Below are 22,137 nucleotides of genomic sequence, written 5' to 3'. Positions count from 1 at the left end.
ACATGAATATATCAAATACATGAACAGCTTCATATAAATGAATGATTAAAGTTTAAGTTTTCAGAATAAACTATAAAACGGCCTTAAAAAAATAAAAGGTAACAAAACTTAAGCATGCTTGATCAATATGGTTCTCATCGAAGCTAACTGGCAAAAGGTTAATTTCATGCCATGAATTTTGTTAGGAGTGTATGCTTCTTATTATTAATGTATTTGAGACATAAATTAACTCACTTATAAAACAAAAAAATCTGGTTAACACACAGGGTTACTGTAAAGTCACGTGATACTATATACATAGGCATTTGGAAAACTGTCAAGGTATCTACAGATACCTCAGTGATAATCTCTCTTACAGAGGTAGTAATAATATGGCCATATTTGTTGGGTAAAGACAAATAATTCTAAAAAGCTACACATTACAAACTCCAAAATGTCAAATTTCATTTGCTCTGAAATACTGGTTATTTTCTTAGAATTTTTTTTTTTTTTTTTTTTTCCAGTTAAAAAGCATAAGAGCCCCTTGTCAGGCAAAATCTTACAGGGATCTCAATCTACAAAACAGGTGAAAGAACTGCTAATCCTTTTCATCCCAATTTTCTTAAGAACTGCCTGCCTTACAGCTCCTAGCATATCTGCTTTAAAGCAAAGAAAACTAGAAAACTGGGACTTCAGCTTGTCTACACATCAAAACAGATCACACTGTACTATTTCAGAAAAACTTCAAAGTCATCCTGGTGAACTACAATATGTGCTAGTGAGAAGTGACAACATGCTAGCAGCCCTCACTCTTGGTGCCTCCTCTGCCTTGGTGTCCACTCTGGTGGCACTTGAGGAGCCCTTCAGCCTGCCACTGCACTGTGGGAGCCCCTCTCTGGGCTGGCCACGGCTGGAGCTGGCTCCCTCTACTTGTGGGGAGGTGTGGAGGGAGAGGCAAGGGTGGGAACCGGGGCACAGGTGGAGCTCACAGGTCTGTGTGGCAGGCACAGGCTCAGCGGCCCCGCACTTGGAGTGGCCAGCCGGCACTGCCGGTCCCGGGCAGTGAGGGTCTTAGCACTCAGGCCAGCAGCTGTGGAGGATGCCACGGTCCCCCTGCAGTACCGGCCCGCTGGTGCTGTGCTCGAAATCTTGCGGGGCCTCAGCTGTCTCCCCATGGGGCAGGGCTCAGGACCTGCAGCCCGCCATGTCCCAGCCCCCGCTCCTGAGTGGGCTCCCGCAAGGCCTGAGCCTCCCCAACGGGTCCCATCCACTGCCCAAGGGCTGAGGAGTGGTGGTGTGACTCAGGACTGATGGCCAGCTCGCCTGCAGCCCTCATGCAGGATTCACTAGGTGAAGTCATCTGGGCTCCTGAGTCTTGTGGGGACTTGGAGAACTTTTATGTTTAGCTAGAGGATTGTAAATGCACCAATCAGCACTCTGTGTCTAGCTCAGGGATTGTAAATGCACCAATCAGCACCCTGTCAAAACGGTCCAATCAGGTCTCTGTAAAATGGACCAATCCGCTCTCTGTAAAATGGACCATTCAGCAGGATGTGGGTGGGGTCAGATAAGGGAATAAAAGCAGGCTGCTGAAGCCAGTCAGCTGCAACCCACTCCAGTCCCCTTGCAGACCGTGGAAGCTTTGTTCTTTCACTCTTTAAGATAAATCTTACTGCTGCTCACTCTTTGGGTCCATGCTGCCTTCATCTGTAACACTGCGAAGGTCTGTAGCTTCACTCCTGAAGCCGGGGAGACCACGAACCCACTGGAAAGAATGAACAATTCCAGATGTGCTGCCTTTAAGAGCTGTAACACTCACCATGAAGGCCTGCAGCTTCACTCCTGAAGTCAGCGAGACCAACCCACCAGAAGGAAGAAACTGCGGACACACCATCTTTAAGAAATGTAACACTCACTGCGAGGGTCCGCGGCTTCATTCTTGAAGTCAGCGAGACCAAGAACCCACCAATTCTGGACACACTAGGGTCAAGCTGTCTCTGCACTACACGAAAATTCAGTTCAGTGACCACTCCATGCTTCAACTAGTCATTCAAAATGGGAAATAATTCTACTAAACTTTCAGGGTTACTGTGAGGGTTCAATTAAATAATATATATGTATGGGCAGAGCTAAGGACCAATGAGTAGGAAGCATTCTTGCTTAGGCATGAAATAAAGTATCTGACAAAATTATATAGCCTCCCATAAGAGCGAACAGAACTTGCTGGGCGCGGTGGCCTGTAATCCTAACACTATGGGAGGCAGAACTGGGTAGATCTCCTGAGCTCAGCTCAGGAGATTAAAAAGTCCAGCCTGGGCAACAAGGCGAAATCTAGTCTCTACAAAAAAGACAAAAAAATTAGCGGGCTGTGGTGGTGCATGTCTGTAGTCCCAGCGACTTGGGGGGCTGAGGCAGGAAGATCACTTAAGCCCAGGAGGTGGAGGTTGAAATGAGCCAAAATCCCACCACTGAATTCCAACCTGAGTGACAAAGTGAGACTCTGTGTCAAAAATAAAAATAAAAATAACGAATGAACAGGACTTGGACGTGGTAACTGTAATCAGCATTAAGTGTTTGATGCACATTAATTAGATTGATCTATAAATTTCAGAATACCCACAATTTATTTTGCTTGTATTTGTAATAAACTGTATTGAAGTCTTTGCAAACTAAGAATAAATGATTATTCAAACTTCAAAAAAAGTATGAATAGCTTCATTGTTCTTGGTTTAAAAAAAAAGACGGTGTTAACTGATTTATCTAGTAAATCTAACCACAAATTTTAAAAATTCAATCATTTCAGGTGCCTAAACCCCTCTGTGCTAATGTAACATATAAATGAATTTTGAAATTACAATTAAAAATAACACCTATTAAAATTTTAATATTTTGACACACTTAACATTTAAGGGAGGCAAGCTGCTTTGGGGGCATCTCCCAAAGTCCTTATTGGATTTTAAATCATCTACAATTACAGTAAAAATAAAATAAACATTCATAAGGCAAAATACAATCCCAAATTACCATAGAAAGTGCAATGGACATTTTATAACAATATACACATACAGAAAAGTAACTAAACTCCTTACAATAGTATGGTTGACTGAATTTCCTTACTAGGATATCGTTTAAAGATTTGTATTAGGTAGCATTGCCTGAAAACTTTTTAAATAGCTTAAAAACCTTTTAGTCAGATTCTTAAAATTATACCCTTAAATAAACAATATTATAAAAGAATCTGGTTTGAGATCCAGTCAATAATAATTAATTTACTCTGTTCTATTCAATTTATTTTCAAGCAAGCGAAAATCCTGAATATTTTTCTACAAAGTTAAGCTAAAATAAAAAACATTAAGGCAGCAATTAAGATTTGGTATCTTCCTGCTGGTGCAGAACATACAAAACAGTATGAAACAAAATTACAGCCCCTTATTAATTTCCCTTTTTGAAGATACTCAGAATTAACAGAAACAACTTCAAGGTACGTTGTACAATCATAAAATTTTGTATTCTATAAATATCCTCTATGCTTAAACTTTCAGAAATTGTATAATTTTTCATAATGTTACCATGAAAAGACTAGCATATATACAAATTAAAATAACTAAGATTTACCAGAGTGTATTTATGATTAATTGGTTGATGTCTTCTCCCTTTTTTCCCATACCAGAGACGAGACATTTCCTTTCCAGGGTAAATTAAGTTACATAAAATCACGTAAGAACTGTTTTCAAAAGCATTCTTCCTCTGTCAAAGATAAATTTCCAGCACCAGAGCCTTACTACAGTGACAAAACAGTTTGCTAGAGACAAAGATTTGATTGACAAGAGAGAGGGCTAATCACTAAGGAGTATCCATAGCAATGATAGTCCTGAGTGGAGGCTGTAAAGCTGGGGAGGGAAGAGAGAATTTCCCATGCTTAAGTTTGGTTGCACTGTACCCAAATGTGCAAAGAAAGGGCTCAAAACTTTAAAGATACAGAGCCTATATTTCCAAACATCAGTACATGAAGACATATACTAAAAGTAACCCAGTAACAAAAAAGGAGTAAATATAATTTCCAGAGTCTCTCAAGGCACATGAATGATTTTAATAAACATTTTGTTGTTTGTTCATATAGTCATAAAATTATGTTCCTTACAGCTAACAGTAAAACAACATTGCATCTTTTACATGAACATTTTTTAAGCAATAAGATGTCCTTTGTGGACTCTTCCACCCTAAAATTTTACAGAATGACTATGTAAAAACCAAGCCAATGTGCTACAAATAAATCCTACACAAATATTCAAAGTGACCTGAAAATTCCTTTGCGTGTTACACAGTCTGCTTTTATACTGCATTCTCTAACATCTAATTTCTTGAAAAGGTAGTTATAGTCACTATGCCTACATATACTTCACTAACCAGTGATATTTTGAATATAACCAAAGTGAATTTTTCAAAGATTAAATATAAACTATAAAAATATATAAACTAAAACTAGAATTCAGCTTTAATTAGAGTATCAATGTCATGATGATACATTTGAAAATTTCTTTCATTTTAAGGTACAGTTGCTCCTTCCACTTCACTTTGTTCTATGTACATGATGCCACCTTTTCACACACACACCACCTTTCTAACACACAATACTGCATCCCAACCAAACCCCCGCCCCCATCTCCTTCCTCCACATTCCAGCATGCGCTCACACAGGGCACAGCACACCCCACAGTGAACACCCTACCTCCTCCACATACCAGACATTTCCCCTATTCCTCTCATTCAGCCCCACTACACTTAGCCTAAAATCTCTCCCACGGTTCCTCATAGGCACACTATCATTATCTTCACACGAGGCTTAAAGTTCTCTTCTACATACAGTGCATTGTGGTCACACTCCACCCCTCCATTACAGACTCTCCTAACAACTCATCAGCAATATTATACAATTTGGTGGTGGTGGTGGTGGAAGCAGCATTTTGAAAGCTTGTCGTAACTTCCAGCTACATTTTCTAAAATAACAAATATGATGTGTTTTCCAAAATGAGGTTTAAATGATATATTAAAAACAAAACCAAAAACCACCAAGCATGGCGTAGTCTATTCTGTTGGTTGCCTATTCAATATCCACCCTTACACTCTTTCCTAAAGTGGCCTTGAGTTTGCTCAGGTATCCTTCCAGCCATGTTTCTGAGGAGGTTTCTGACTAGTTCATCTCTGGACAGAACTAGTCATTAGAGACCTAAATCAGTGGCTCTCAGGTTTTAGCCGGCATCAAAATCACCTGGAGTATTTGTTATACCAGAATTCCGGGCTCCAAAAACTGTTTCTAATTAATGAGACTCAAATGGGGTCTGAGAATTTGCATTTCTAACAAATTCCCAGGTGCTGCTGCTGCTGATAGTCTGGGAACCACACTTCAAGAAACAACAGGTTTAAGCTATTCTGAGTGCAGTTTTCTGTTTCTCGAAGTCATCCAAATTTATAAATACAGTGTCAGGCAAACATAAAATGAGCTCAATAAGTCTCCTTCTTGCCCTTTCTGTTTCTGTAGTATTTACACACATATTGCTAAGTCATTTAAATTTGCCTAGATATCCAAGAGTTTGAAGGAGATGTCAATTATTATTATAATAACATGATAGGAAATAAAATAAAGCACTTTTGAAAACACTACCAGTTTAACAGTTGAACATAATCTGTTCTCATAATTCAGATATTCAATTTAATAATCCTTTTCCTTTACTTTATTCGAATTGAAGTTATTATATTACCTTATATCTCTTCCTGTTTGATTTGGGAATGGTATGATAGAAGCTATAATATATAATTTACCCTACTCACTATTTATTATTTTATGCCAGGTGAGGTGGTTGTAATCCCAGTGCTTTGGGAGGGTGAGGCAGGAGAACTACTTGAGCCCAGAATATTGAGACCAGCCTGGGCAACACAGCAAGACTCTATCTCTACAAAAAAAAAAAAAAAAAAAAAATTAGCTGGATGAGGTGGCACATGCCTGTAGTCCCATCTACTGAGGAGGATGAGGCAGGAGGACCTCTTGAGCCCAGGAGTTCGAGGATGCAGTAAGCTGTGAGTGTGCCACTGCATTCCAGCCTGGACAACACAGCAAGACCCTTTCTCAAAAAATTATAAATTTAAAAATAAAGTAATATTTTAGAATTTTAATATTTAAAATCATAAACTAGTCTGTCACCCATACATCCTGCCTCTTCTCACAGTCTATATTAGAGGCTTTTTATTTTATATATTTTTTGAGACGGTGTATTGCTCTGTTGCCCAGGCTGGAGTGCAACGACGTGATCTCCACTCACTGTAGCCTCCGCCTCCTGGGTTCACGGGATTCTCCTGCCTCAGAGTTCTGAGTAGCTGGGATTACAGGTGTGTGCCACCACGCCCGGCTAATTTTTGTATTTTCTTTTTTTTTTTTTGAGACGGAGTCTCTCTCTGTTGCCCAGGCTGGAGTGCAGAGGCACGACCTCGGCTCACTGCAAGCTCCGCCTCCTGAGTTCACGCCATTCTCCTGCCTCAGCCTCCTGAGTAGCTGGGATTACAGGCGCCCACCACCACGCCTGGCTATTATTTTTTATACTTTTAGTAGAGACGGGGTTTCACTGTGTTAGCCAGAATGGTCTCGATTTCCTGACCTCATGATCCGCCTGCCTTGGCCTCCCAAAGTGCTGGGATTACAGGTGTGAGCCACGGCACCTGGCCTAATTTTTGTATTTTTAGTAGAGACGGGGTTTCACTGTATTGGCTAGGCTGGTCTCGAACTCCTGACCTCAGATGATCTGCATGCCTTGACCTCCCAAAATGCTGGGATTACAGGTGTGAGCCACCACGCCTGGCCTAGATAAAGATTTTTAATGGAAATACTATAGCTCATAACTTTGGGCTAGCAATTGAAGAATATTTTTAACAGGGAAAGCAAAACACTAGTTCAAAACTCTCCTGAGGTCGCTAATATCTTTAAGATAACATAATCAGTAGTCAAAACAGATGATATTAGGCATAAAACCTGGGTGTCAAATGCTAATAAAAGAAAACATATGAATAGTCTAAAACTTTCATTTGTAACTATACAGGTTCTCAACATAGAAATATAGTCACATATCACATAATGACACGGATATGTTCTGAGAAATGCATCTTCATCTTTAAGCAATTTCGTTGTGTGAACATCACAGCATGTACTTACATAAACCTAAATGGAATAGCCTACCATATAACTAGGTTACACGGTATGACCTATTGCTTCTAGGCCATACCATATAGCACGTTACTGTACTGAATACTATATGTGACTGTAACACAGTGATAAGGATTTGTATATCAAAATATATCTAAACATAGAGAGGGTAATGCATTGTACTATGATGTTATGACATCGCTAAGAGAGAGCTCCATTACAATCTCAGGGGACCAACAAAATGTCATTATGTGGTGCATGACCATATTATGAAAGTTCAGTACCTATCAACTTACAAATTCCAATTAAGTGTTTAATCCTTCTGATTTCTTTTTTAGATTTATTAAATGTCTTCTGGAGTTATAATTTGTAATATTATTTGATTATTCGATCAGTATTAAAAAAAAGAATACTTAAAAAAATTTCCTTTATCTGAGAAATGTGATTTCTCAATGTAGTGACTTTAGACACAGAGAATTCCTTCACTTTTGGACAAAATTAATTCTATGTGGATTTTGCTGGCTAGACTGAGAAGAGATCGTGAGGGTTTTGTGCGTTTAATATATTAGTTCAGTTTTAATTTTGGTGTTACCTGTACCTTAATAATAATAATAAACATATGTTTAATAAAATGAACACCAGACTACTCACTGCCTGTCAGCTTAGGAAATAAGGTATTAACCAAACAAGGGAAGTCTCCTGATAAGGTGTTTCTTAAAAGCTGCAGCAATAACCACGGTTGTAGAAGTTTTCGGGGAAACCTAATGAATGATCTTGACCATAACTCTACTTAATGACAGCTGTGAAAACAGAACTGGCTCCACAAGGCAGTTGCCACATAGTAGTGAAAAACCAAATCCAACAATGACATAATGTGATAAATGTTATGGCCTACAATGCTAAGAACAGGTTACATATTTTATACTCATTTAACTAAAATGGACAGCACTAAATACTAAAGTCAAATGGAAAGACTATAAATTATTTTAAAAACTAAGCTGAAAGGCAGATTCTAACATATTTTGAATAATGGTCTAGAGGTTTATATAGTAAGTAGTTAACATATTTACATTTATGCTTAAATAACCTAAACTTCAATTACTGAGAAAATGTGACTAATGTCACATACCTAAAAAGATACAAGTTGTTTCAAAACCCCAAAATTGTACAGCATGTCTTTTTATCAATATTTTGGCAATCGTGAGAAGCAAGAGGGAAGCCAGAGCGATTTTATTCAAAAACGAATCATTTTAAGAATGAAAAATACTGTTATACACCCTATCAACACATAATCTTAGTAAATTCATTCTCAAAATTTAATCAAGTAAATGTGTGGGAGACCAAATAAACCAGGTAAAGCTGATTTAATAAAACCAGCTTCTTAGTTGTTTTTATTTATCATCCTAGGAGAACTGGATGCTTTAATTAGGTTTGGAGCATGAAAGATACCGAAGTACATGTGGTATAAAATTAGAGATGAAAAATTTTGGAAAGCTTTCTCTGCCAGCTCTTATCCCAAAAGGAGTGGAAAAGTCAATCCAAAGGAAAGCAATCAAAAAGCAATGTTAGCATAAAAAGCTCCACCTTTGAGGCCTGTGTGGTCAAGCAGCAAGACTGGCATGCTGGACATGTGACACAATGAATCTTTGACTTTCAGGAAATTCTAGCATACAGCCTCTTAAAGTTGGTACTTGGGGTGGATGCTGATATTGTCCGGGGTATGTAATGTCTCATGATAAATGATTGCAGGATGAAAGTGATTCAACTTACAGTATTACCATCTTGACTTCATGATAAGAAATTTCAAATTTATCTTTATATTACAACAAATAAATTATGAAAGTGAATGAAAAGTTTTACATGAATCTGAGCTTATTGTGGTGGTCACTCCTTTAAGCTATACTACTGGATCCTCGGCACTTGTCAAATATATTAAATTTTAAAGGGTATTTGATAGACAAAGTTGAAGAAGACAAAGTTCAGAGATCATTGACTTACAGCCTGGTATGTTTTTTGATTTCCCTCTCCTTGCAGTATCTCTGAGTACACAACATGATGGAAGTCCTGTGGTATGTAAGGGAGCTACGCCAACATTAATTGTATCTGCATGGCTGCTACTGAGGAGAAAATATATTTTCTTAAAAATCAAGGCACAAAATGATTAAAGAAATCTTTCTCCATAGTGAACCAAATTTATGTTTTTGATGCAGCACCCCAGATGAAAGGAATATGAAAAATATTTCATATAATTTGCATGACAGGAACTGAAAAGTTGATCTATGTTATAATCAATATAGTCTAAAGATTCTTCCACAGTCTTAATATTGTATATGTTTAACACAACACCAAGTTGTGGCATGGCACAGTACACTAGTTTTCCCACCTTGACTGCACAATGCAATTACCTAGGTAGCTTTAAGCAACACTGATAACTAGGTCCTAGCTCCAATTATTCTGATTTAATTGGTCTGATTTGTGACCTTGGCAATGATATCTTTGAAAGCTCCCCATCATGATGCAAAGGTTCTGCCAAAGTTGAGCACTTGGTATGGTGGAAAAAGTATAGGCTCTGAATTAAGAGATTAACCACTATGAGAATTTTAGCCAAATAAAAAATAAGCTTAAATAAATTATCTGGGCCAGGCATGGTGGCTCACGCCTGTAATCCCAGCACTTTGGGAGGCCGAGGCAGGCGGATCACAAGGTCAGGAGATCGAGACCATCCTGGATAACACGGTGAAACTCTGTCTCTACTAAAAATAAAAAAAAAATTTGCCGGGCATGGTGGCGGGCGCCTGTAGTCCCAGCTGCTCGGGAGGCTGAGGCAGGAGAATGGCGTGAATCCAGGAGGCAGAGTTTGCAGTGAGCAGAGATCGTGCCACTGCACTCCACCCTGGGCGACACAGCCAGACTCCGTCTCAAAAAAATAAAAGAAAGAAAGAAAAAAGAAAAAAGAAATATCTGTAAAATAAAGATGATAATCTATACTTAAATGTATTGCTCTAGCTCTAACTATCAATCATTCACGTGGTAGAATTACATGTTAATAGACAACATGGGGATGCAAACAGCAAATTCCAGACTGTGTGACATTCTACAGAAAAAAATCTGATTTCTTAAAAACTGAAATAAAAAGCAAAGCAAAGCAATGGTGGAGGAACCTACATTTAGAGAGACTTAAGAGATATTTTAATTAACTGCAACATTTGAGAGCTTAGTTGGATCATGACTCAAAAAACAAATTGTAAAAATGCATACTGTACATATTACATGTATTCTAAATATTTTTATGACACTTGAATAACTATGAACAATTGGAGAAAAGGAGGGACACAGAAGAAATAAGCTGATAAAACTGAATGACTGGTACATGTGAATTTGTTTTACTATTAATCTTTTATTTTTGTATATTTATTGAACAAAAGTGCGATCATCAGGAAATAGCAGATGTCAATAGGCATTCTGCCTCATCTTCACCTCAGGACTTGCCTGACAATTTGTTAAAATGCCATTAGAGCACTTCCCTTTTTAGTGAAAAGGCATAAAAACAATCTGTATCAAAAAAAAGTAATATTTTTCATAGAACTGCAAAGCCCCGCATCAAACAGTATCTTTACAACACTGGATATATTTACTGTCTTCCTGTGTTGAATACTGGCAGAAATCAGGGGAAAGACTATAATAAGTAGTTCCTTCTTGGTTATAAAGTAAGGTTATCAGACCCCCAAAACCAAAACTCATAATGCATATTTCTTTTATTTGGGTACCACAGCAAAAATGTAAGTTTGGTTCACTATGAAGAAAGGTTTCTTTAATCATTTTGTGCCTTGATTGTTTAAAAACATGCTTTCTCATCAATAGCAGCCATGTTGATGCAATTAATTCAGGCAGAGTCTCGCTCTGTCGCCCAGGCTGCAGTGCAGTGGCACAATCTTGGCTCACTGCATGCTCTGACTTCTGGGTTCATGCCATTCTCTTGCCTCAGCCGCCCGAGTAGCTGGGACTAGAGGTGCCCACCACCACGCCCAGCTAATTTTTTGCATTTTTAGTAGAGACGGGGTTTCACCGCGTTAGCCAGGATGGTCTTGATCTCCTGACCTTGTGATCCGCCTGCTTTGGCCTCCCAAAATGCTGGGATTACAGGCGTCACCCACCACGCCCAGCCCACACCAAAATACTCTTTATCATGTAGCATACAAAGTGATGTTACAAAAAGAGGAAATTCAGTCCTTTACACATAGTGAGTGATAAGAATAGTATTTCTCAGATCCTTTATCCAAATACTTAGGAACTGATTTATTACTACTGACCATCTTAAAATTTGGCTAAATTTTCTTTTTCTTAGTAAATATATGTTTCTGTCTATCTTCAATAGGACTGACCTTCAATGTTCATTTTTGGAAATTAAAAATTTTTAAAACATTATGGAATTTTTCCTGCTATCCCAAGTAATTAGCAGGAATTAATCCTGCCATCCCAAGATTATTTAGTAATCTGGGGTGCCATAGTTTATGAATTCTTTTAACATATTTTAGGGTACTGATATGAATAATATAAGATCTGAACAGAGTTCATTAAGTTAAACAGTTGAAGTACTGGGGAAAATAATTCTGAAGCAAGATTAAAAGGGAAAACAACAAATATTTTCACACTATCGCAGTATATAGAAAATGTTTCTTGTTGTTATTGACTTGCATTGGAAGACAGAATAAAGATAAGTGAATCAAATTTACAAAGATATGTTTCCTTAAGCTTATTGTAACAAATAACTTTCTAAGAGAGCTGTCCTAAAATGTAAAGTATTGTCCTTTGAGGTAATAAATTCTCTTTCACTGAATATGTTTAAACAGAACAACAACAACAACAAAATGTAAATGACAGACTGTGGACTATCAGTTAAAATGTCCAGAATCTATGGCTTTATGAAAAAATATTTACTACAACAGATGAAAGAACTTATTTTAGGAAATAGAGCAATCTTGAAAGATGAGAAGCTTTATACGTTAATTTTAATCTATGCCTAAGTTTATCCATTAATAAATATTGAGAATGAACTATACGCCTATACAATTCTTAGTTCTGAAGATATAATAGTGTAAGAAATTGACAAATCCCTGCCTTATGACCCTTACATAGGGAAAGGGAAAAAAACATAAACAATAAGTTTACCAAATTTATCATATACAAACTTCCCCAGTCAATGTATACACTTCTGGCTAGCAATATATTTCTGCTTGAATAACAGTCAGGGATAATAAAGATCTCTTTAAATATCACTAAAGCAGAATAACAGTGAGTAGAGCTGTTAGTTTAAATCTAACTGATGCCCAGGTTGGTAGCCATAACAAGTTCATCCTAAATTCTAGGGCACCTATTCTCCATTCCTATGTAGAACACAAAAATAAAAAACATCACAGCACATTCTGAAGTACTACTGTTTTATATAAGGGTTTTAGCCAAATTCTTCCTGTTTTAAAATAAATCATGCTAACATTTAAAATTACTCTTTCCCTTAAACAAGTACTCATTAGTTTAACAAACATTTTTATTTTATTTATTTATTTTTTTGAGACGGAGTCTCACTCTGTTGCACAGGCTGTAGTATAGTGGCGTGATCTTGGCTCACTGCAACCTCTGCCTCCCAGGTTCAAGTGATTCTCCTGCCTCAGCCTCCTGAGCAACTGGGACTATAGGTGCGTGCTACCATGCCCAGCTAATTTTTGTATTTTTAGTAGAGATGGTTTCACCCTATCGGCCAGGCTGGTCTCAAACTCCTGACCTCATGATTCACCCACCTCGGCCTCCCTAGTTTAACAAACATTTTTTAGGCATTTAGGATCCACGAGGCATAACAAGAGCAATATAATGTAAGATACATTACAATTGTAAATTTTCTAGATGCCACATTAAAAAAGTGAAATTAGTTGTATTAATACATTTAAGCTAATATATTCAAAATATTATCACTTCAATATTAATCAGTATAAACAAACAAAATGTTTACATTCTTTTTTCTTTCCATTCTAAGTCATTAAAATCCAGTGTGTATTTTATACTATAGCTCATTTCAATTGAGACTGGCCACATTTTAAATGCTCAATGGTTACATGTGGCTATTGGCTATAGGAAGTAGAGTATTTTACACTACAGCACACCTCAATTCAGACACTAAATTTTCATAGGAAATACTTGACCTTAATTAGATTTAGACTGATTTAGATCATATTTAGAGTTCATGAAATTTACAGTTGAAAAAGTAGATCATATATCTAAGTTATTCCTAATATATTTAAAAATTGTCCAATAATGGAACCAAGTATCAGTTTTTAAATTAATAATTAAAACTGACAATGCAGTCCCTTAGTGGCATTAGCTGCATTTCAAGTACTTAATAGCCACATATGGCTAGCGGCTACCATACTGGATACTGCAGTAATATTTTCAGACAATGTAGCAAGGAGTTTCCAAAATTATTTTTTTTCTCTTCCATTTTCTTTTGAATTGCACCAATTCTGGTCAAAGGACTGCTGAGGAGACATTTATTTTTCCTGTAGAAATTATAACCTGCAGAGTCTTGCACAGAAACTGAGACAGTTCCTTTGAATCAAAATAGTCAATAGTCTCTTATTTCCAAAGTTAAGTACTCCAACCTCATGGAGAGAAAGCTCTCAATTCCTGTTCGTGACTGACAATTCTGCCATCCACCTTGCCACCCAAGCTAGAGATAACTTTATGGTTACCAAGTTGTCACTAAGTCCTGTGAATTAGCTAGCTAATACCTTTTCTAACTTTATTTCATCACCCTCCACTCCACCTTCAACTGTTGCTGCCTTAGTTAGGTACATATCTTTGATCACCTGGGATATTTTAAGTACCTCCTAAAGCTAATCTTAAAAACACAGCTCAGGGATATATATATATTTTTTTTACATATGTAATCACCTAAGTAACCACCACCGAGAGTAACATATAGAACATCCCCAGAACTCAAAAAAGTTCCCTCCTGTCCCTGAGCCACCCTGTCACAGCACAGTTATCCAGTAGTATGATGCATTTTTTTTTAAATTTTTTATTTTTTATTATACTTTAAGTTCTAGGATACATGTGCAGAGGGGTATATCACACACCGGGGCCTGTCGTGGGGTGGATTTCTGACAGTTTGTCCTTTTGAATTTTGTGTAAATGAAATTACATAGTATATGCTCGTTTGTGTCAGGCTTCTTTTACTCAACATATTATTTGTGAGATTCATCAATGTCGTTGCCTGTACCAGTAGATCTTTTTTATTGTTATCTGGAATTCTGTAAGTATTCAAAAATGTATTCATCCATTCTCCTGCTAATGCGACTTTCCAATTTGGGGCCATTATGAATAAAGCTGGTATGAAGATTGATAATGTTGGTTTAAGTATTAAAATACCCAAAATACATAGTCAATATGTTCTTCTTTCTCTTCCTTATATTGGAGTCACAGTATAAACTGATGCTGTATATACTACACAGAATGAAATCAGACACATTCCAAATCAGTTTGCATTTTAAACAAAAGACAAGCCATGTATACGTTCAATTACTATACATGTTAAGTGCATGCAAGATATATTCATATCACATTAACAGCCACAAACATTAACACCAAATGATTAAAATTTTGATTACATTTATTATCACATTTTAGCATCTGCTCTATATTTTCTAATGCATCAAGAAGAGACAAATCTGGGCAACACCAACAGATGTAGATATTGCCACCCTACCAACCTTATAAGATAAAGCATGTAAAATGTAATATGTAATCTTAAGATATATGTAAGAGGAGTTACAAAAAGTTTGTTAGTATTACTTTGACCATTTAAACAAGTTCAGGAAATTTGAGCACATAAAATTTCTACTACTTTGTAAAATTAGCACCCACTTATTTCCTTAAAATTATTATTGAAAAATTTAAGTCAAGATAATGCGTAGGTCTGAAACCTGGAGAGAAGTAGTAATTTGCATAGATGCTATGCAAATACTACGCACAGACGTGTTAAATGACTGCTGTACCTCCTCCATGAAGGAGATGAAATTAAATCAGATGTGAAATCAATGTTTTATGAACATTAATATAACAGCAAAATTAAAATTATTTCCTTTTTGTCATAATGTTAATCTTTCCTAAATATTCTATAACACACTCAATAAAAGTCATTTTATTGATGGTGAGTTTTCTAGTATTTTAAAGCAAAAGCAGAATGACAAATATAGTATTAAAGTCACTCTTCAGATTCATTCAATAACCACATACAAACATGGATAGTGAACCTGACCTTTAAAAAAATTCCTCTTTTGTGCAAACATCACTTATACTTTGTACTACCATAAAGCTATAAATTCACACAAACTAAAAAGATGACTAAAATATTCATATTTTTCTCCTTACCTCCCATTCTCTGGCTGCTGCTTGATTACTAGAATCCTCAATTGTTTCAGACTCCTCAATCTTTTTTACTACTATAAATCCGGGTTCTCTGGCATATTCGCCAGTATCTTCTGCATATATTTCTGGACTCCACTGAATGAAGAAGGCATACAAGTGATCTGTCCTGTTAGGGGAAGTGACTATTAATATACCTAGTATTCGGTGTGGCCAGTATTACAAAATTATATTTGTAAAATATCTTGATAAATCTTGAAGACTTAAAATATACACAAAATATATTGTTTTATATTAATATAAAAGGTCTACCATCAGGAAGGCATTAACTCAAAAATTTTATTTGGCTATATTCTGTCAGGTTGTTCTTTAGAAAACTATATTAAGATTTTCCTTGGCATGTTTTTGACTAGGTCAGATGCTGTATATAATAATGCTTTTCTTCTTTAAAGACACTAGTGATGGAAAAGGAAATTAGATACACAACTTTGACCTCATTCCTACAATAATCTAATGATCTAAAATACAAGTAAACAATTTATTAATGGCCTACTTTGAGACATTATATAGAATTTTCCAAGTTAATAGAAATGCAATTTCTTTAAATTTTAAATGATACTAGGAACACACAGTGTTGAGAGACAGATGATCTAATCTTAGAAATCTCAGGTTTCCCTTTTCAATGTTTTGTTTACTAGAGTAAAGCCAGTTGTTACATTGCCTGATAAACATATTTGAGAGTCACATACACATTTCAAATATCGGTTTTATTGGTTTTAATTAACATGTTTTTGAAAATTGATTACATAACTTTCAGCTAACATATATCAGTTAATAACCATGGTTCTAGAAATTATATTTTCAATATAATAATTTTTAAAATTGCCATTCTTTATGTGGCAGCTAACATATTTAAAAGGTGCTACATTTTATCTTTCAATATAATATCTTATCTTTTTATTAATTTCTCACTATCTATGCAGCAGTTTTCCTAAGTTTTATGTCTACAATAAAGACCAGAATCCTAATAATACTTATTTGTAATGAATATTAACCAAGATACAAGAATGAATATTAAAATAGGAAATTCCATGCAAACATTAAAATAAAACCAAGAATAACGAGAAAAAATTAGTTTTTACATTTCTCATTGGAGTGATTTCAACATCACTGGCACGTTTGAATATCTGGCTCTGACCCTTTCAGGTATTCATCATTTGCACAATGCAAATCATATTTTAAGATTAAGCCAATGTTGTGGAAGACACACATTGTACTTACTCTATATATGGTGGAGTGGGAAGAGGGAAAAGAGCATTATCATTTTATGACTAAAAGCTGTAGTCTTCCAAAGCAACATATAAAGATTTTCCAAGAGGTACACAAACACGTAAGATGGTGCTAAGGGAATCAATCTGCATATCCCCAATTTCCATATGTTACTCTTTGCTCATAATAATCTGCCTAAAAACAGTATGGTCAAGATATTTTATCGATTTCCTGTTATCTACTTTCATTAAAGCACTTTTTCTAATTTATAAGGAAGGGCATATCTTCGCCTATTCAGAATTTACAATGGGACATGCCCGACAGTATAAAAACTTCGACGCTGTCCAAGATTGGTGTTGAGACATGAAACGATTATAAAGACTGGGTAATAAGTCCTTCTGTATGTCAGGTGGTTTCTCATTAATTGATTTCCACAAAACTGAAGGAGTTTTCAATGGAGTTGTTCACTGATGATCACTAAAAACACTGTGACAAAAATGATTAATTTTTGGAATTACATAGAAACAAGTTTAAATAATTGAAAGACATTATCAAAAAAATGAAATTCTCTTCAGTCTCACTGACTTTTCTATGAACAAAGCTTCTCAGTACTTATAAAGAAAAATAAAAGGGAGAGGCAGAATTGATGCTGAGTCCTATCTCATCCTTTCAATGAAACATAGTAATCTATCAATGGATACAGAAAAGGTCCATCTATCTCCTTAAGACAGGCATTTCCTATGATATTTTACTTTTTATGTGTAATACTTTTGTTTAGCAGTATCTTTTCAAGTATGTTAGCATAGCATTATCTTAGAAAGTAGAGATAGTATCTTACTGTGTAGCAAAGGGTAACCATGTTTACTGTCCATTATAAAAATTCAGGTTCCCTAAACTTATGGTTCCTCTTCTGTAAAATAACCCCAGGTACGTGCAGCTGTCATTTGGCCTTCTTCACATTCTTTGTGGGAAAGGAGGTACAGAGAAATCTCACAATTGCTGATGCTCTGATTACTGCTATTGTACAGATGTTTGTGCTTTCTCCCAGCATGCACCAAATGGAGGCAGACTAAGTTGTTGGCTTGTAGGTAGCCTAAAACCTTAACCCTTTACTATTTTTACAAAAGTCACAGAAAATGTTAAAATAAATGCAATTTCAGTATACACACATACAGATATGTAAATGTGTTAAGTATATGTAGTTTGTTGCAAAGAACTGTAATAGGGGATAAAAATATAGCACCTTATGAGATTGTGTGAGGTGGTATTATGGAAATACAAGTTTAAAGAGAAAAAGTAATGATGCAATGTCTAACTGTTAAAGTAATTTTAAGTGAATAATAGGGAGAGAGGGAAAGTTGTTATAACGTTTCAATTCTACTGCATATAAGTAACAGTATTTACTTACAATGTAAAAATTCACAAGATAGTACAATAGACATCGTTTACAACTGCTTAAAACTTATGAAAAATTTAATTGTGCAAAGGGTACACACAAATATTGTGAAGACCACTACATCCTTTTAGTAGGTAATTTGGTGTCATGTATACAGAAGGTATTTAATGAATATTTGAGGAATTTTTAGTTTAAACAATGATATATCATTAGCTGCCTTCAGGAAGCAGCTTTATTAAATAATATTTTGATGACTCTTCTTGCTCCAAGGTATATCTTACATTTCTTTACTCCCCAAATGGGATATTTGTTCACATTTTAAAATAATAAACTACAAAAGAGAATGCAATTAAAAACGGGGCAAATTATAAAGTAGGGGCAAAATGGTTTCAAATAGACTTATTGTCTGCTTTTAATCATAAACTATGTTTCAATAGTTTATCATTGGTATTTTGATACACAAAATAATTTTAGTTCAAAGAATCTCAGTAATGTTTTCAAGTCCTCATATCGGTTTTTTACCTTTCTTGTGGCACAGCAAACCAATATTCATGCTTCTTATCTCTCTGCGCATACTGTTGCATTGTAGCACTTGCTTGAGATACAAATGTTTTCCTCATTGGTTTTCCGACTCTGAGACACAAGAACTTATGTAATCGATGCCTTCTCTTTTCTTTTAAAAGTGCAGAACCTAGAATTGAGATGAAACAGTGTTTATTCAATTCTCATACACCAAGTTTAAGTAGTTTAGTTAATTTTACCTTCAAAATTCTGACAAATAATTACAGAATAAAACCTCACTTTACCGGCACTAAAGTAAATTTTCTTAAGTAATTTACATTTTTTTCCTTCAAAGGTAAAGTCACAAATACAACATGACTAAACTAACAAAAGAGCCAAGTTAATGAACAAAAATTATGTCTAAGGACATTAAGAAAAAAATGTAAAAGTTTCAGAAACATTATTACTTTTTCAACACCCATACTAAAGTAATTTTATATACACGCATATTATATAAATAATTTTCTACATATTCTCTATCAGTCTTTTTGAATGACACCTAAATAACTGTAGAAGTTTTAAAGGCATACTTAACATGGTTGTTCCAGACAAAAATTTAATGAAGTTTCTAATGCTTTTACATGTATACAAAATTGTAATAAAACAGTCAACAATATGTTATTCTGCCACTGTTTGGATAGCTAATTAAGAATGAATTAGTTCTAACTCTTTCAACCAGAGGTGCTGATAGAGTATACTGAGGGTCTGAATATATAGGTGAATTTAGGAACCCAGACATTTATTAGCTTACCAAGGCAGCACACTGGAGGAAATAGCACTTATAGTCAGGAGATCTGGGTACTCGTCATGGCTTTTTCTGTGCAGTATTATACAAGGTAGATAATCTATGGGAACCCCGCTATTTTCATGTGGTCAAAATGATGAACTTTCACCATTCTTCTCATAATTGTACTAGACAGTTTTATATTTATTACATAATTTTATTATAAAGTCATAAATATCAGAAAGTTTGAATATTTCTCTATTACAGAATATGAAATAACTTAAAATTACTTAAAACTAATTATTCCAAAAAAGTAAGAAAACAAATGGTAACAGTTTAGAGATGTCTGTTTAAAAATATCTATCAATTTTTCTCCTTTTAATATTTGGTTATAATAACCTCCCCTAACCCCATTAAATCCCAAACCCCCACAACAAAATTAGTCCACCACATTATCAGGTTAAATGGATTATTTTATCGATTTCAAAGGTTTTATAATATAACTATCACATGTAGTCAAAGATCTACAAAATATAAGGTAACTATCAGATGCATTTTCTGTCTTTGATGTTTTGAAGAATGCTGGGCAGCATTCTTTAAAATCTCTTAACAATACAGATTGTTAATAACAACTGGATGTCTTAATAAGCAAATAGTTAAATAAATTTTAGGGCCATTAAAGCCATGTTTTCAAACAACTGTAATGACATGGGAAAAGATTCATGACATAAAAAAGTAGGATACAATAGTATAGTATAATCCTGATTTGATGTAAATAACAAATTAATATGTATGATTTTATTCTATAAGAAAGACAAATATATTGAATGTTAACAATGATCGTTTCTGGGTGACGAATTCCAGGTGATTTTTATAAACTTTCTAGAATCTTCCTATGTTTGCCAAATGTTCTTTACTGAACATGCATTAGTTTTGAATTAAAAAAAGGATTACAGAAGAAAAATATTTGATCTTTTATAGAACTTGGTTCAAGTATTAATACATTAATTCTTTTAATATCTACTGAACACAGCCCTTAGATCTTCAGGGTATCTCAACTGGATGATGAACAGAAAATTCGGTATTTTAAAAACTGAGCCAAATCTTGTGTACTGCTGTGGGGAAGGTAAAATGGTGCGGCCACTATGGAAAACAGTACAGTGGTTCCTCAAGAAATTAAACATAGAGTTACCATATGATCCAGAACTCCACTCTGGGTATATACCCAAAAAAAATTCAAAGGAGGGATTCAAACAGATATTTGTACACTAATGTTCAAAGCAGCATTATTCACAATAGCCAAAAGGTCAAAACAACCAAAATGTCCAGCAACAAAGGAATAGACAAAATGTATACACTTACAATGGAATATTATTCAGCCTTAAAAAGATAGGAAATTCTAACACATGCTACAGAATAAATGATCTTTGAAGGCATTATGCCAAGTGAAATAAGCCAAACATCAATGGATAAATATTGTATGACTCCACTCACATGAAGTATCTAGAGTAGTTAAATTCAGAAACGAAGAATGTTGGTTGCCAAAAGCTATGAGCAAGGGAGAAAAGCAAGTTATTCGTTTTTGTATTTTATTTTTTTGTTTGAGAAAGGATCTTGCTCTGTTGCTTAGGCTGGAGTGCAGTGGCATGACCATGGCTCACAGCAGCCTCGACCTCCTGAGTTCAATCAATTCTCCCATCTCCGTCTCCCGAGTATTGGGCCTACAGGTGTGCACCAGCATGTCTGACTAATTTTTGTAATTTTTTTTTCTAGAAACAGGGTTTTACCATGGTACCCAAGCTGTTCTCCAATTCCTAGGTTCAAGCAACCTGCCTGCCTCAGCCTCCCAAAGTGATAGGATTACAGGCGTAAGCCACCATGCCTGGACAACTTATTGTTTAATGGGTACAGAGTTTCAAGTTCAGAAGATGAAAAAAGCTCTGGAAATGGACAGTAGTGATGATCTGCATAACAATGTGAATGTACTAATACCACTGCACTGTAGATATAAAAATGCTTCAGATAATGTATTTATGTTACATTTTACCACAATTTTAAAAAGTCATAAATTTTATTTTATGTATTACAGCAAAACAAAAATCTTTGAATTTAAAAAATGAAAGTTCACATGTAAATTGGATTAATCTGGGATAAACAATCTAATAGAATTAATATCAGAAATGTTAGCTAAGTTAGTTGTTATACCCCATTTAACCCATAATGTATTAACAGAAGCACAGTATATTAGAAATACAAGACTGAAAATAGTATAATTTTCAGAAGTAAACAGTACCAGAAAACTGAAAGATAAAATAGTGTTTTTATTTGTCCTGAGTGCAGGTTTTTAAAAGAAAGTAATTAGATAATGATGATGAAACTTCTCAATATGTGAAAGAATTCTATAAATACATTTTTATGTTTAACTGTACTTTTATAAAGATGGGATTACAACTTTGGCAATTAAAATGTTATATATGAAAAAAGACATTTTTAATGGTAACATACCAAAACTTTTTAAAAGAAAATGGAGTGATCAAAGGTATTATACAGCTTTTGTGCACTTTCTCAAGAAATAAATTGTTTAACGACAGGATATAGTGA

General features: G+C 35.2%; 1 protein-coding gene across 7 annotated transcripts in view; it reads right to left on the bottom strand.

Annotated features, from left to right (window-relative positions):
- Nucleotides 1-22,137, bottom strand: part of OXR1 (oxidation resistance 1) — a 463,267-nt gene that overhangs the window by 24,153 nt on the left and 416,977 nt on the right. For 5 of the 7 annotated variants that reach the window (XM_025393718.1, XM_025393720.1, XM_025393717.1 and 2 more), the window contains 2 exons: nt 18,774-18,942; nt 15,593-15,755 (listed from right to left, as the gene is read on the bottom strand). In XM_025393718.1, the coding sequence (XP_025249503.1) occupies nt 15,593-15,755; nt 18,774-18,942 (332 nt within the window). Of the gene's footprint in view, nt 1-3,594; nt 3,893-15,592; nt 15,756-18,773; nt 18,943-22,137 lie in introns of those variants that run through there. The other 2 variants (XM_025393723.1, XM_025393722.1) reach the window with 2 other exon arrangements.

This window comes from Theropithecus gelada, chromosome 8 (genome assembly GCF_003255815.1).
Source record: "Theropithecus gelada isolate Dixy chromosome 8, Tgel_1.0, whole genome shotgun sequence".
Lineage (NCBI taxonomy): Eukaryota > Metazoa > Chordata > Mammalia > Primates > Cercopithecidae > Theropithecus > Theropithecus gelada.
This window is presented reverse-complemented; position numbering and strand designations above follow the sequence as displayed.